At 38.0% G+C, this 13,800-nt stretch overlaps 4 protein-coding genes across 4 annotated transcripts; 2 read left to right on the top strand and 2 right to left on the bottom strand.

Annotated features, from left to right (window-relative positions):
- Positions 1-613: 613 nt before the first annotated feature.
- On the bottom strand, positions 614-4,718 carry LOC146482738 (tektin-1-like). Its single transcript, XM_085106831.1, has 5 exons — positions 4,297-4,718; positions 4,110-4,180; positions 2,928-3,071; positions 2,164-2,386; positions 614-1,390 (listed from the first exon to the last, which is right to left on the bottom strand). Exons 1-5 carry the CDS (start codon positions 4,708-4,710, stop codon positions 1,034-1,036), a joined length of 1,209 nt encoding a protein of 402 aa, XP_084962957.1. The 5' UTR covers positions 4,711-4,718; the 3' UTR covers positions 614-1,033.
- A 171-nt stretch (positions 4,719-4,889) lies between these two features.
- On the top strand, positions 4,890-5,961 carry LOC146482737 (uncharacterized). The gene has a single exon (XM_085106834.1). It carries the CDS (start codon positions 4,890-4,892, stop codon positions 5,958-5,960), a length of 1,071 nt encoding a protein of 356 aa, XP_084962960.1. The 3' UTR covers position 5,961.
- On the bottom strand, positions 5,953-9,054 carry LOC146482736 (transmembrane protein 17-like). Its single transcript, XM_085106838.1, has 4 exons — positions 8,859-9,054; positions 8,619-8,722; positions 7,696-7,809; positions 5,953-7,316 (listed from the first exon to the last, which is right to left on the bottom strand). Exons 1-4 carry the CDS (start codon positions 8,959-8,961, stop codon positions 7,032-7,034), a joined length of 606 nt encoding a protein of 201 aa, XP_084962964.1. The 5' UTR covers positions 8,962-9,054; the 3' UTR covers positions 5,953-7,031.
- On the top strand, positions 9,004-13,769 carry LOC146482735 (NADH-ubiquinone oxidoreductase subunit 8-like). The gene is made up of 6 exons (XM_085106837.1): positions 9,004-9,066; positions 9,143-9,214; positions 9,305-9,400; positions 10,870-11,042; positions 12,374-12,502; positions 13,299-13,769. Exons 1-6 carry the CDS (start codon positions 9,045-9,047, stop codon positions 13,428-13,430), a joined length of 624 nt encoding a protein of 207 aa, XP_084962963.1. The 5' UTR covers positions 9,004-9,044; the 3' UTR covers positions 13,431-13,769.
- Positions 13,770-13,800: the final 31 nt, after the last annotated feature.

Here is a 13,800-nt window from a genome sequence, read left to right as displayed (position 1 = left end):
CGCAGACACTACGAAAACGCGACGAAGTGGCCGCCATTTCGTTGAAAATCGCTACTCACTATCTATCACAGAATAGATAGCGAGTAGCGTAGCCAATCAGAGAACGGCATTCGTGATAGAACACTAGTAGATTTATACTAACACAGAATAGATAGCGAGTAGCGTAGCCAATCAGAGAACGGCATTCGTGATAGAACACTAGTAGATTTATACTAACATCCGTTATTCGGCGTTGCTTCACGAAAAGCGCTAAGTTTTCATTGGCCGTGGACCTTCAAAAAATTGGGCTGGGCGGTAAGTATCATGCAATAGAAAGTGGGTTAACCTCTGGCCAAGTGCGCTGCTTACGTTTGAAGAGCCTGAGTGACTTGTATTTTACCTTATCTTGAACTTGAAAACTTGCAGTGTATAACAACGAGCAAGTTTTTCCGGTGTTAAATTTACGAAATACTCAGAAAGTCGGTTAAATATCTCTAGATAAGAGGTACTTCCCTCTTCCGAGTCGAAACGTAACGGATCAAAGTTGAGCAGCGCAGAAAAGCAATATTTCTTTTAGTCTGTATGCTGATTATAGCAAACACCCTTGGTGTCACTTAAAAATCAAATGGCGGTATACGCTTGTAATGTTTGATTTATTCAACATAACTACATGTAGTAAAATAGTATTTACAAGAAAGGCTTTATGAATATTAGAAGCAATTTGGTCAACACAGAAATCTTTGATACAACTTCAGAGTTATCACTTGTCTGCTTTCACTAGATATTCATCTTGCATTTGGTAAATCGACTGTAACAAATATTTTGAAACTCAATCCACAGCCCGGGATCAAAAGAGAAAACTAAATCAGTAAAAAGAGAGTTATCAAACGTTCCTTCAGTTTAAACAGCTTTTAAGACAAAATAACAATGGCAGAGAAAAATGAAATCCTGAGTTTCAGCAACAACTCATCTTACAATTTACAGCATATAAATTTGGATGGCCTCTTCCAGACTTTTTCAAGGCAAAATATATTTTCTAAATTAGTCACATCATTCAATGTGGAACATGATTAATCTGTTTGCGCAGCTCCATGCATTGATCTCTGTCGATGAACAAACTGTTGGCCTTCACCTCGATGTCCTCCTCCAAGGACAACTGTTTCCTGATGAGTGCTTTGAGTGACGTCTCTGCATCAGCAAGTTTCTCCTGAAGCCTCTCGATGTTGGTGGAGATTTCCCACACTTCCTCCATGAGGCGGTACTGCACGCGGTCTCGGCACAGCTCAACATTTGGCCTAAAGGTTCTGTTGTCCAGTCTTGTCTGGGATACTTTCATAGGAGCCTCTTTATTTGCTATGGCTTTCTTCAGCATTGCAATGTTCTGTTCCATGGCAGCGATTTCTTCCATTACCTGTCCAACACGAACAGAACATTGTTTATTTAGTATCTCTACCTCTTACACTCCAAGAAGTATGAGTCTAGACCAATTCCAGAGGTCACCCCAAATGAAAATGATGAAAATGCTTCACAGAAATTGTATGTAGGAAACCTACAAAGTTACCAGAATTTTGTTTCATTTTTACTCCTAAGAAGTACCAATGCTACTAAACAGTAGTAAATTTGTTACAACTTGGTTCATTTTTTTTTTTTGGCTAAAAGTTAAATGGTATCTCCCCTCCCCTAGAAGCAGTTTTGCACCCAGCCAGATTTGGGTCATTGCATTTAATATTCAACTTTGGAGTATCTGGCACATGTCCCAAAAAAATGTGCTCGCAGTCGCTAATGTTTGGTTTAATCATATGAGTTAATTTGGCCACCATTAAGAGATTCAAGTGCTGACGTTTCAAGCATAAGCCTTTCATCCGAGCATTTGGTCATCGTTTTGATTCTTGAGTCCATAAACTCCATGAACCAGAACAACATTTTACACCATTTCTTTCAGCAAATCAAAGCAGGCAGCTCAACTGGCCAATCAAAAGTGGGGAATTCAAATGCTTCAGGAACTAGCTCAGTAAGAGTTACAGTATTACCCAGGGGCTCTCCCGTTCTCATAATAATCTTTAACCCACGATAATCCATTCTACCCAACTAACTGCCACTGGGTCTACGAGGATGCACAACAACCATGGCCACTCCACATTCTCATTCCTCTACCAGAGGTAGCAGTCAAGTCCCAAGACTCACCTGAGCTAAATGTTCCTCTAGTTTGGTCTTTGCTTCAACAGTTTCTTTAATTCGCTTCTGGAATGCAAGGTTTACAGCCTCACACTGAGCCTGAAGATCACTTAAGGTCTGCATAAGAATACCATCTATAATGCTGCGTAAGTTTATAGCCGAGTTTTTCTCACGCTCTGCCTTCAGAATGTTCTTGTTGGAGAAATCTTCCCATTCATCAGGAGTCACAGAGCTAAAAGCAAATAAATTCAAATAAGTTATACTTACAGCTGATTAAAAAATGTGAAAAAGATTAAAGGGGAAAAATTGCAAGAATAGGAAGTCATTTCAAAACCCAAAAATGTTTGTCTGTCAACAGAAACAAAAAAAAATTGTCGAGTTTTGTTATAAATTATCACCCCAGTGTGACAAAACTGTTGATTAGTGCCTCTGGCTAAAGACAGAGTAAGTTGGAATGGATTGAAACTTGAAAAATGTTAGGCTGATATTTTTCTAGTTCTGGCATTTTTGTTTCCAAAACACAAGTTATTCAAAAATTACAGAGAGATTTAAGGCTCGACGTTTCGGAGTCATCTTGACTCCATTATCAAGAGAAAAAATCAGTTTGTGAACGCAAATCCCTTTTAATTAAAAGCTTAAAACACAAGTTGATCACAAGTTGTTCTTTTCAAGAATTGAGTTGATTTCTTCCCTCTCATTGTTCAGTTTTAGAAATTATCATTTTGTACTATAGCTTAGTGAAGGTCCTATTTCACCCTTTACAGCTGTCTTACTTCTTTTCCACTTTAACTACATCCTTGGCAAATCTCAGTCCAGCAGAAGTGTTGTCAAGTGATGAGCAGGTGTTGTCAATGGTATGAGCCTGGAATTTGTCTTTCCTGTCTTTGTCAAGGTAGTACTTGGCTGATCGCAAGAGCCTATTTTCAGATAGAAATAACAAAGAAATCTTAACTTCAGCTGGTGAATAATTTTTGTTGTTAAGTAATTAAAGATACACTGGAACCCTGCTTTATGGACACCCACTTATTACAATGTTTGTCCTGATGAAAAGCTCAAATATTTTCTCTTACATTTGCCTGTTTAATTCAGGCACCGGTTAATATACACAATGGACACTTTTCGGTGACACGAATGAAACGCTCTCATACAAAGTTAACTTCTCTTTACTGAAACTGGTTATGTGTTTGCACTGTATACACCTCTTACTAACTGAGTTCTTGGCCCATACTGTAAGTTACAGATCCCCGTTTTTTTCTCAGACCGAGAAAACAAGGTTAGTGAGATACTTATTATATCTCTGAGGTTAATCAGGCAAGCAGTAAGAGAAACGTTCAAATTCAGTGGGCTGTACAGTGAAATATGGCCTGCAAAATTGACCAATCACACTGTGTGTACTAACTGAGCGATATAATAAATATAAATATTCAGTCAGTCTAGCTGAACCATGAATTGAAAATGTCAGTGCAGAGCAAAGTCATGGACTATCTTGAATGATTACCCTGTCAGTTGTGTTTGAAGCACTGAGAGATCGCAAGACTATTTGAATGAACAGAAGGTTTCCTCAGACATTAAGCATCGTTCTGTTGCTTTTATTTTGTGTGTTTCAGTCTTTGTATCAACAAGACATGTGTGTTTACTGTGAGAACCCACTTAATACAGACATCCAGATAACATGGACAATTCTGTGGGTCCCTTTGGTGTCTGTATTTAGTAGGTTCTACGGTAATCTTATTAGACAGAAGTAACTGAGTTTGAGTCAAGTGATAAAAACTTCGTAGTCTGATGAGAATTACAGCAAACATCCCACCATTTTATTGACTGGTGGCCTAATCACCCAGCTCCCATTTTTTTTCATCTTCTTTTCAACCAGAACACATAATATCCACAAAAATGAAATCCTGTAACTTTAAAACATCAAAATTTTAACTATCTGCATTTATTATTTTAAGTCTCACCTTATTTGCTCTGTGGCTTGTTCAAGAGTCCTTTGTAATAAAGTTTGAACGCCTTCAATCACTTCTACTTCCTACAAAATTTGGGAAAATAACCCGTTAGATTAAAAAGCATCATCTATGAATAGCTACGAATGTATAGTTCGTTTGAACCGTCAAACACAGGTTATTATTAGAACAACAATTATACCTTCAGAAGCTGCATTTCTACATTGTCGTGGACAAGATCGACCTTCATTCTCCTTTCTCGGTTGGCGAGACATTGTTGAGCGATCATTAGTGGTAGTTCTGTGTCCGCCAAAGCTTGCTCTAGTCTCGCTTTGAACCGAAGCATCATGGCGATCTCATCTTCCGTTTCGCCCTGTTTTTGATCTAACTCCGATTTCCAGAAATTTATATCTGTTATGCGCTGATCGAGCTTCTTGTTGACGTCCAGTTGAGTCTGCCTTGTTCTGACTTCGGTTTCATGAGCAAGGCGGAAACTTTCGTCGCGAAGCCTTTCAGCTGCGGCTCGCTCTCGCTCGGCGTTGAAATACTGAAGATGGTTTGAGGCATGCCATTCTTCTGGCGTGTATTTCGGAGGAGGCTGTACCAATCTAGCCATCTTGCTTACTTTTCACAAACTGTCCGTGAATGAAGTAAACTTGATTTTAGTTCTTGTTGCGAGGAGCCCTGGAAAACAAGCAATGGTTCCTTAGCAACCGATCACACGTTCCGTTGTCACGTGGACGATCACTTGCGCCATCACAAGAAACGTTCAGCGGTTAGTCATCAAAAACAAAGATGGCGGATTTTATGCATTTGAAAGAACTTCAAATAGGCCAAAGAAGACTGCGTTTCTTTGAATGGGATTGCCCAAATCAGGAGAATTCGGATGCACAAATGATACAAAATAACATTCCCTTGTTTTTGGGAGCCGACATTTTATCAGGGTGTTGCATAGCAGTTTCAAACTTGCCCCGAATGCATGCAAAATTTGCCAAGCAGGGTTTAGCTGTCAAAGTTAATTTTCCTACCTCTGTGCGATTACAAGGAGTACATGGTTCCGCTCGGGGTGTCTGGTTCTACTCCATTCAAGGCCTTTTTCGAGTCTGCTTTGAATACTACAATCGCGAAGAGCAGCTAGATTGTCTAACACATCTTTGCCCTGTATGGAAGCAAAGATTTTCAGACCCATTCTTCCAAAACGAAATTGAACTGGGCGTTCAAAAGACTTCTAGATTTGGGAGCTCAACTAAAACAACTACGGCAAATACTAATGACAATGACAAGCGCTCCTTGTTAGAAAGCCGGAGTACTCAAACAATAGAGACTTGCACTAACACATGTAATCATAATTCAACTGTTACTGGAATTGCTACAAGTTTAATTGGCAAAGGGGACAATGCTTGTGTTACGCCTATGGGTAAAGAGCTTGTTGAAGAAATACAGAGACAGTGCAAAAATGAAGAGAAATCTGAATTTGATTCTCTTGCAGTGACTACAATGAGAATTTTGAAAGAGTTTGAAGTTCAAAGGTCACAGGGATGTAATGGATCATCTAGGATACTTGCGGCGATCAGCAAGTACCTTGGTGATGAATTTAATAAACTCCAAGTTGAAATTGGTGAAAGAGTGACTGAATTTAAAAAGAAGCACATCACATCCATTGATAACCTTCCACCATCATCAGAACTTGTTAAAGAACTTTTCCCAGATTGTATGAGGTTGTTACTGTTACACTGGATAGGAAACCAGGATCAACAAAATATAAACAGCATAATACAGGTCATTCTGGAACTTGTTAATACAAGCCTTGTATCGGGCGTTGCACATGTCTTGTATTCTAGACTAATAAGAACTGATACAGTTTAGACAACAATGTATTTAATTAATAATAATTATTTCTGTAATGCTTTTTGTTGTTAACATACAAGAACTTTAATGTAAAATTACAATGTTTTCTCCAATAATATACAGCAGTCAAAGAAATATGTCTGCAGAAAAACGTGCTGGTTTGAAAAACAAAATTAATACAAGTTTACTCTTATATTAACTCATTGCAAAAGGTTACATTGCTTGTATCTCTGAGTAAATTTACAAATCGGTGAAGAGTGTCTAAAATTTACATGACTGTACAAAGGCCATTAACTGTACAATTTTTTCTTAAGTTTAGACTTTGAGTCAACTGTTTAGTTTACTGACGCCTACAGTGCAAAACAGTGAAAAACAGCTGATAAATAAATTCATAACGTTTTTTTTTTCTCTGATTTGCACTGTTGATCACAAACTACAGAAAATAAGTTACAGTGGCTACCAGTAACATGCAATCTACCAGCCTTAAAAAGAGTTGTATAAAGTTGCATTTTGGTGGACATCACTCAAAGACAAGTTGTTGAAATTTTTCTGAATTCTGACAAAATTCAAGGTAACAAAACCAAGAAAGTGACAAATTATTTTAAATGCTGACAGATTGTAAAACTTTTATAAAATTGATTTCTGAGCCATTTTAAATAAAAGAAAGGGTATCATTTTAAAGGATACCACATTTTTTGAATTAAAAATTTAAATCACTGCAAAGGAAAATTTTCAAAATCAGTGATGCCTGGGCCCAGTGCATAAGAGTTAGCAAATTATCACCTGCAGTAAAATTTAAAATTTCATCAAAAAACGCCTTTTCTTTTAGCTTGAATTGGCACTGAAATCAGTTTTAATTAAGCTTTACTTTCTCTTGGTGGGTAAAATTGTGAATTTCTTGGCTCTGTTACCTTGAAATCTTGGCAGAATTCAAGAGCTTTTCTTTCCTTGACGTCAACAAAACACAACTTTATCCAAAAATTTAATTGAAGGTGATAGGTCACGTGTTAGTGGTAAGCACTGTAAGTAATATGTTTTTTGTTTTAATAAATACACTTTAAATTCTTTATACAACAAACGTTTGCAATTTTATTGCAGCCTAAATCCCACCTCCTCCACACCATCTTCCTGCATTTCTTGCAGCTCGATCAAGTCATCAAACTGCTGCACATGGAACTTCGAGACCTGCTGTCCAATCATGGCCTTGATCACTCTGTAACCCTGGACTGTCTCAAACAAAACAAACACTGCCATGATGATGTTGACAGCTCTCTCCATCGGCATGATCAACATGCTTTCATTAAGTAACAACATCAAGGTCAATGGAAGCTGCAGAACAAGTGTCAGTATCCAGAACCCAGCAAGCTCAGGTACCTGATAGAAATTCAAAACCAACATATTGCAAACAACTTAAATGCACTCTTTGAGTGGTTATTATTTACAAAGTTAGTACTTTAGAGTTTGTGTCACCAAAGCAAGGCTTTTTTAATAGGGAGGGACAGCGTTTATTTTTCAGGCATAATCATACATAGAAGTGAAATACAAAATCAAAACAACAAATCTATATCATTAAGTGGAATAGTTAATTGTGTAGGAATGTATAATTTTGGTTGATTTTTATAGCAGAGTTGAAAGCTTAGAATTTTTCTTTCAATACTGACGGCGTAGCGTCAACCAAAACAAATCTATACTTTCACTTCAAAGTAATGTCACCAGAGTTAAAGATAATCAAGGTCAGGATTTGTTAAATTACCTTTTCCTGAAGATTTCCTGCATATCCCAAGTAGAGTCGGAGTATCTCCACTATTGCCATGGCAACATAGATGACAATTGTTATGAACTTGTAAACAGAGTCAAGCTTTGTGTACTAAAATGTAATAATGAAGTGATCAATGGTGAATACTTAACATCCTTCTTTTGTATTAATCTTTCTTTAACTTCCACATTTAAGCTCATTTTTTTTTTTTAATTCGAATGTGACCATCTTTGATGTTTCTATAATACCATACATGCCAACCCACGGAGTTCAAAAATCGGGAGACGTCCAGAATTCTTCAGGGGCAGCCAGCAGAACCGTGTCAGCAACAGCGAAGAGCCTCAGAGGGCTGTGGCCCTCAGTGGGGGGGGGGGACTTCACCGTTCTAACGTAATTTCAACATTTCTTTATGGTTCAACGAAAACAAAAACGCCGTAATCAGCGTTCAATCTTTCACTAAGTATTCAGTATTTATAGTCGACGTAAAAAGCGGGAGATTTATGTACCAAAGTGGGAGAGCGGGAGATGAGGCAAAAAAGCATAAGTCTCCCGCCAAAAGCGGGAGAGTTGGCATCACTGTAATACTAATATTGTCCATCGCTCCTCCTGAAGCAATGGCCACTGATGGTTTCTCTCTAATGCTCTCTGTCCTGTGCTTTTCTGTCCAACGGCATCCAGCTAAGCCCAGAGTACTTTAGATCCTCTTATGTTTCTATGGTAACCATGTTTTTATTGACAGATCTTGACCATTCTATTTCCATTAATTAACACTTTTGCTTCCTCACATGCTAACCAAGGTTTGAATAAATGTTAATACAGTATTAACCAACTAGTTAATAATTGATGAAAAACTGCATTGGTTAGAAACAGCAACCAAAAAGAATTGAAATTAAAGGTTACTAATACGTAAGCTTACGTACCTTTGCCACAAGCATAACTATACAGGTTGCGTACCAAATTGGAGAAAAGTATACGTTAAAATATAGAGACATCTGCAGTGGTAGGTTGGAAACTATCTCATTTCCTGGAAAGGTAAAAGCAAGTTAAAAGGTAGCTGAAGATTGATTTCTTCATGTCATTAGATACACATTTCAAACCACTTGTCCCAAGTGAAATACACAGGTTATATGCATGCAGCTGATAGGACATTATCCTCAAACCTGTGCTAATCATGTGGTGTCTTGGATTATTTCGTATCGACCGTGACCTGGGAAACACAGTCTCTGTTACTGAGGTAAACGCTGCTCTCAATGTGTCCGCCATCTTTGTTTTCGCTTCCCAGAATGCTCCTTGGTGATAGTGAGCTATCCCATAACTTTTTGCGCTCTTGCAGTGACCAAGACAAGATGGCGCAGCTCTGGCGTGCCGGTGAGAAAATAATTGGCAATTTGAGCTCTTTTTACGCTGAATGCTTATAAAATTTTGTTGTTGAATATTTATTTAGCATGGAAGATTACAGCACCGAACTCTCTGGCTGTCAGAACCTTCTCAGTTTCCTCCTGCAAGTTGAAATTTAGTAAGTACAAAGATCACATAACATGTTACGTTGAAGCTGTTATTTCGTGAGGTAAAGAAACACAAGTCATTTATTTTTACATTTTATCAGAATATATATCAGGAGAGAACCAAGACGTACCGATGGATATGAAAAGTGCCACAGATCGGAACGCACAGACGCTTTTCCTTACAGAGCTGATTCGAGGTAGTAAACAAATTTAAGCTTAGTTGTTTTTGTGGTGCGTTGGTCAATATCAGTCCCGTGTTCTATTACATAACGTTCCTTTAGTTGCTCAGTTCAGATATGTTATCTGTCCAATGCTTTAAGTAATAATTTTTTGCACCAATCTCGTCTATGCAGTAGGTTGTGCTGTCCAAATATTCAAATCCACTTGAAAAGTTGATTCACACATCTGTACTAGTACTTTCAAACCGCTGCTGTACACTTTGTACAGTGCACGTGCACAAAAGGTATGCCATCTGAATCAGGCCTAAGTTCTTGTATTGTATAGGCCTTATCACGGTTTTCTACGCCATTTTGACGAGTAGGCAAACAGGCTAAAAAATAACAGTGTTTGTATGGAAATCCGATGTCAAATAACTTTCATAAAACATCGCTTCTGAAAAATTCATGAATTGGAAACTTTTGGCTCTAGGAAAAGGGTTTTAAGAAAAAAATTGGAGGGATGTAGCAGTGCCTGAAAGCGTCCAGTCGTGTTTTGAACTTTCCATACATTTCCCCGCATTTTTTTCCCGCGAACTATTTTTAGTAGCAGTTCACGGCTGGTTCGCTTTACAGATAAATGTATGGAAGGTTCAAAACACGACTGGACGCTTCCAGGCACAGCTACATCCCTCCAATTTGTTTTCTTAACGTCCTTTTCCTAGTGCCAAAAGTTTCCAATTCATGAATTTTTCAGAAGCGATGTTTTATGGAAATTATTTAACATCGGATTTCATACAAACACTGCTATTTCAAGCATGTTTGCCTACTCGTCAAAATGGTGTCGAAAACCGTGATAAGGCCTATTGTACTGCTATGCAGTATGTGATGCTGTTTGAGTGGCTGAGATAAAGTGGCTGTCATTCCATTTTAAGTCAGCTTTTACTTTGATTTCCACGCCTGTAACAAGCTTGTCGTTGTGAGTAATAATAATATATTTATACCAGCAAAGGGCAAGTTCACCCATAACATGAAGGTCATCCAACAATAACAGGAAAAACCTGGAAAAGTCTGTTAAAATATACAGTTTTTACTTTGAGAATTCAAAGCATATAATTTCTTTGTGAGTCAGTAAGTTTACTAATTAAAAAGATTTTATGATTTACTAAAAAGTTTCATTTTTTTTAAAAGTGAATTCAATTGTGCAGTCCCAGAAAAAAATCCATACCCTCCCCATGGAAGGTCATCGGAAATTCCTAGGGGGAGGGGGGTCTTAAAAGCCAAAGTTTTAGAAGCAAATAAGTATGAAGCTAAACTGGAATTACCTGGCTGGAGGGAAGTTCAAAACAAAAACGTTCTGTGGGGGTAGTGTGGATATTTTTTGAGACTAATCGGCACTGTGTCTTTATATTTTTGATGAATAACTTAGCAAGTTGTATACTTGTTGTGAATGTCCCCGTAGAGCAAAAGCAATTGATCAATTGATATAGGTCAGCTCTTTCTCTTCCAAGGTTTGGCAATGACTTTGAGCAAGCTTTTCCAGGAACCAGCAACAATCAATTATCCATTTGAGAAAGGACCATTAAGTCCTCGTTTCCGAGGGGAACATGCCTTGAGGAGGTACCCATCTGGAGAGGAGAGATGCATTGCTTGCAAGCTGTGTGAGGCCATTTGTCCTGCCCAGGTAAAGAAAAAACCCTTGGGACATTTACCATGCCTGCATTGTCTGGAAACACAGCTTTACCCTAAAGTTCAGATAGTAACGACCTTGCGAAAGTAATGAACCCCCGAAAGTAAAGTCAAAACTTTGTAGTTTCCAATAATTCCCAAAAATAGTGAGCCCCCGAAAGTAGCGACCCCCCCCCCCCCCCCGAAAGTAGCGAGTCCCCCCAAAAGTAACGACTCCCCGAAAGCAATGAGCCCCAATGGCTGCTAATTCCGAAAGTAACGAGGGACGCTGCTATCGGAACTTTACAGTAACCAGTTAAGGTTTTCACATGTTGCATCCTTGGATTCAGATTATTCTCACAATAATGTACCCACTCAAAGGATGTTTAATTACGCGGGATGCCCTGAGGGGGCATACTGTGTCTAAAAACGGGTCGATTTCTTTTTTTTTTTCCTTCGTCGTAGCCACAAATCTGTGCATTAATGTATTCATTAAACTCTCCCCTCTCCTACCCGGGATGTATTATTCTGATTTTTTTTTTAACAAAAGCAGGCCAATCAAAATCCTTTTTTGTCACTTATATCGCGAGGGAGGGAACCCACTCACCCCTACCTGTGTGACGTCAAAGCATCCTTTGATTTATTTATCAAAACCGGATTAAATTTGGCGCCATATTGTTAACATGTTGTGGACTCAAGTGTGCCGTTTTCAAACGGAAATTTTACCATTTTGAAGCGGCGAATCGAAAGAATAACTTCTAAGAAGCACTCGACATTTAAAACGGTGGAAATTGGTGAGTTTCTAGCGAAGGAATCGTGCTTTGTTTGACAGTCTTAGACCAGAATGCGAGTCTGAAAAGAGGTCATTGAGAAGCTTACGTTATCATAATGGAATTTCAGAAATTTCCGGTGGAAGTCTGAGTCGCGTAACACAAGGGAAACAACGCAAGGCGATCGTCGTGATTCAAACTATTCCATCAGCAAGGATAGTTTTAAAAATCTGCGAAGCATACAGTTGGAATAAATGCATCTCACGTAAATGCCAGTATAGGCATCTTGTTAGCAATATTCTTAGTCTGCTACTACTGTACAGAATGGAGAAAAGTCTGCATTTATAAAGTACCAAGTGTCATTTAGCCTCATACATAATTAATTTTGTCATAAACAAGTCAATAATTAGCATGGGTTGCAATAGCTTTCAATGCTAACCAAAGCAGTTGGTTATCTGATAAATTTTTGATTCCAAATTTGTGCAAAAAACAAGACCAAAACGAAGGGTAGCAGATTAAAACTGATTCCAGCAGCCCTGGATATTAATTTTTATTTATTGCCTGCATTAACTTATAGGCAATTACCATTGAAGCAGAGCCTCGTGCTGATGGGAGCCGTCGAACAACACGCTATGACATTGACATGACAAAGTGCATTTACTGTGGCTTTTGTCAGGAAGCATGCCCTGTGGATGCTATAGTGGAGGTATTTGATTGACACTTGTATATACTGTGAAAATATTAAGTCAAGACATGGTAATCACTTGGTGGTTTTGCCCCGTTTTCTTGGACTATAGAGTAGTGATTTTGTTTTCTATGCCAAGAGTCAAAACAAACATTAAAATACTTGTATTTTCCTTCGCAATAAATTGTCATTGTGGACATCTCAGGTAACAAAATGTCATGTTTGTGGGTTTTGATCTGTAGATTTTTGTCCATTCATTTGCTTCTGTTTGCGGTATTCTGGTTAGGTTAGTTGCCATTGTAATGATCATAAATGGGAAGGTTTTCACATTACAGGACAGGCTAGGTTACATAGAACTGTACATTGGATCTAAAAATAATAATTATTATGATTGATGCTTCAAACATATTATCATAAAAAATAAGTAATTCTTTTTATACTGTTCCATTTTGATTATGATGTAACACATCAAGCACAAGGAAGAGCGTTTCATCCGATGTAACTTTGAGGTGTTTGGAAATCAGATGAAACACACTTTTGAGTGTTTGATATAGCTTCTCAAGCTGTCAATAATTCTTGGAGAAATTCGAAGTAAAAGTTCACCAAATTTTATGATGATTAAGATTGCATTTCCAAACCTCGTTCATGGTAGGGATTTCCTTTGTTTTATCTCTCTGCATTGTTATTGAGAATTATCTGTACTTCTCAGTCTTCTGCATGGCTCCTTGTCAGTGTGCTTTACTCTTTCTTCAAACCATTTGATTTTAAAACATGGTGATTATTCCCTTATCAGTTTCCTCTTGTCCTTGTTTCTTAGGGTCCCAATTTTGAGTTTGCCACTGAGACACATCAGGAGTTGCTGTACAACAAAGAAAAACTTCTTAACAATGGCGACAGATGGGAGGCAGAAATAGCTGGGAATCTTCAGGCAGATTTTCTTTACAGATAAAATACCACGTTACTGCAGATGATTTCCAACTCTGTAAATTTAAAAAAAAATTTAGGCCTGTATTTTCTGCAAGAACCAGCATCTTTTTTTATGAAATAGATGAACGTTGATATTTATGGCACAAACTTGAAGGAACATAATACAGATGACTGACTAGTGTGCTGGCAGTATTTGATTGTGTTACCAGTTGTACTACATATTTTAAGCATGTCATGGCATTTATTAGACAGGGGTATATCTGATATCTTGTGTGAATTGTTCATCAGTGGACAGAGACTGCACGGTTACAACATTCAATAATTCTGTTAGAAAAATAAAGATTTGTTGTTAGTAACAGTGTCAAGTGTTGAATGTTCTTTTCTTCTCGATG

Source organism: Pavona decussata, unplaced genomic scaffold (assembly GCF_977016875.1).
Source record: "Pavona decussata unplaced genomic scaffold, jaPavDecu1.1 SCAFFOLD_44, whole genome shotgun sequence".
In the NCBI taxonomy this organism is placed as follows: Eukaryota; Metazoa; Cnidaria; class Anthozoa; order Scleractinia; family Agariciidae; genus Pavona; species Pavona decussata.
This window is presented reverse-complemented; position numbering and strand designations above follow the sequence as displayed.

Bases quoted from the DNA above. Each gene is read 5' to 3' on its own strand.
- LOC146482735 (XM_085106837.1), top strand. From the start codon at position 9,045: ATGGCGCAGCTCTGGCGTGCCG. The intron at 9,215-9,304 runs GTAAGTACAAAG...ACATTTTATCAG, and splicing joins CTCCTGCAAGTTGAAATTTA to AATATATATCAGGAGAGAAC. The intron at 9,401-10,869 runs GTAGTAAACAAA...TTCTCTTCCAAG, and splicing joins CCTTACAGAGCTGATTCGAG to GTTTGGCAATGACTTTGAGC.
- LOC146482738 (XM_085106831.1), bottom strand. From the start codon at position 4,710: ATGGCTAGATTGGTACAGCCTCCTCCGAAATACACGCCAGAAGAATGG. The intron at 3,072-4,109 runs GTGAGACTTAAA...ATCTGAAAATAG, and splicing joins CAAGCCACAGAGCAAATAAG to GCTCTTGCGATCAGCCAAGT. The intron at 1,391-2,163 runs GTGAGTCTTGGG...CGTGTTGGACAG, and splicing joins TAGAGGAACATTTAGCTCAG to GTAATGGAAGAAATCGCTGC.
- LOC146482737 (XM_085106834.1), top strand. From the start codon at position 4,890: ATGGCGGATTTTATGCATTTGAAAGAACTTCAAATAGGCCAAAGAAGA.
- LOC146482736 (XM_085106838.1), bottom strand. From the start codon at position 8,961: ATGGCGGACACATTGAGAGCAGCGTTTACCTCAGTAACAGAGACTGTG. The intron at 7,810-8,618 runs GTACGTAAGCTT...ATTACATTTTAG, and splicing joins TAGTTATGCTTGTGGCAAAG to TACACAAAGCTTGACTCTGT. The intron at 7,317-7,695 runs GTAATTTAACAA...AATTTCTATCAG, and splicing joins CAGGAAATCTTCAGGAAAAG to GTACCTGAGCTTGCTGGGTT.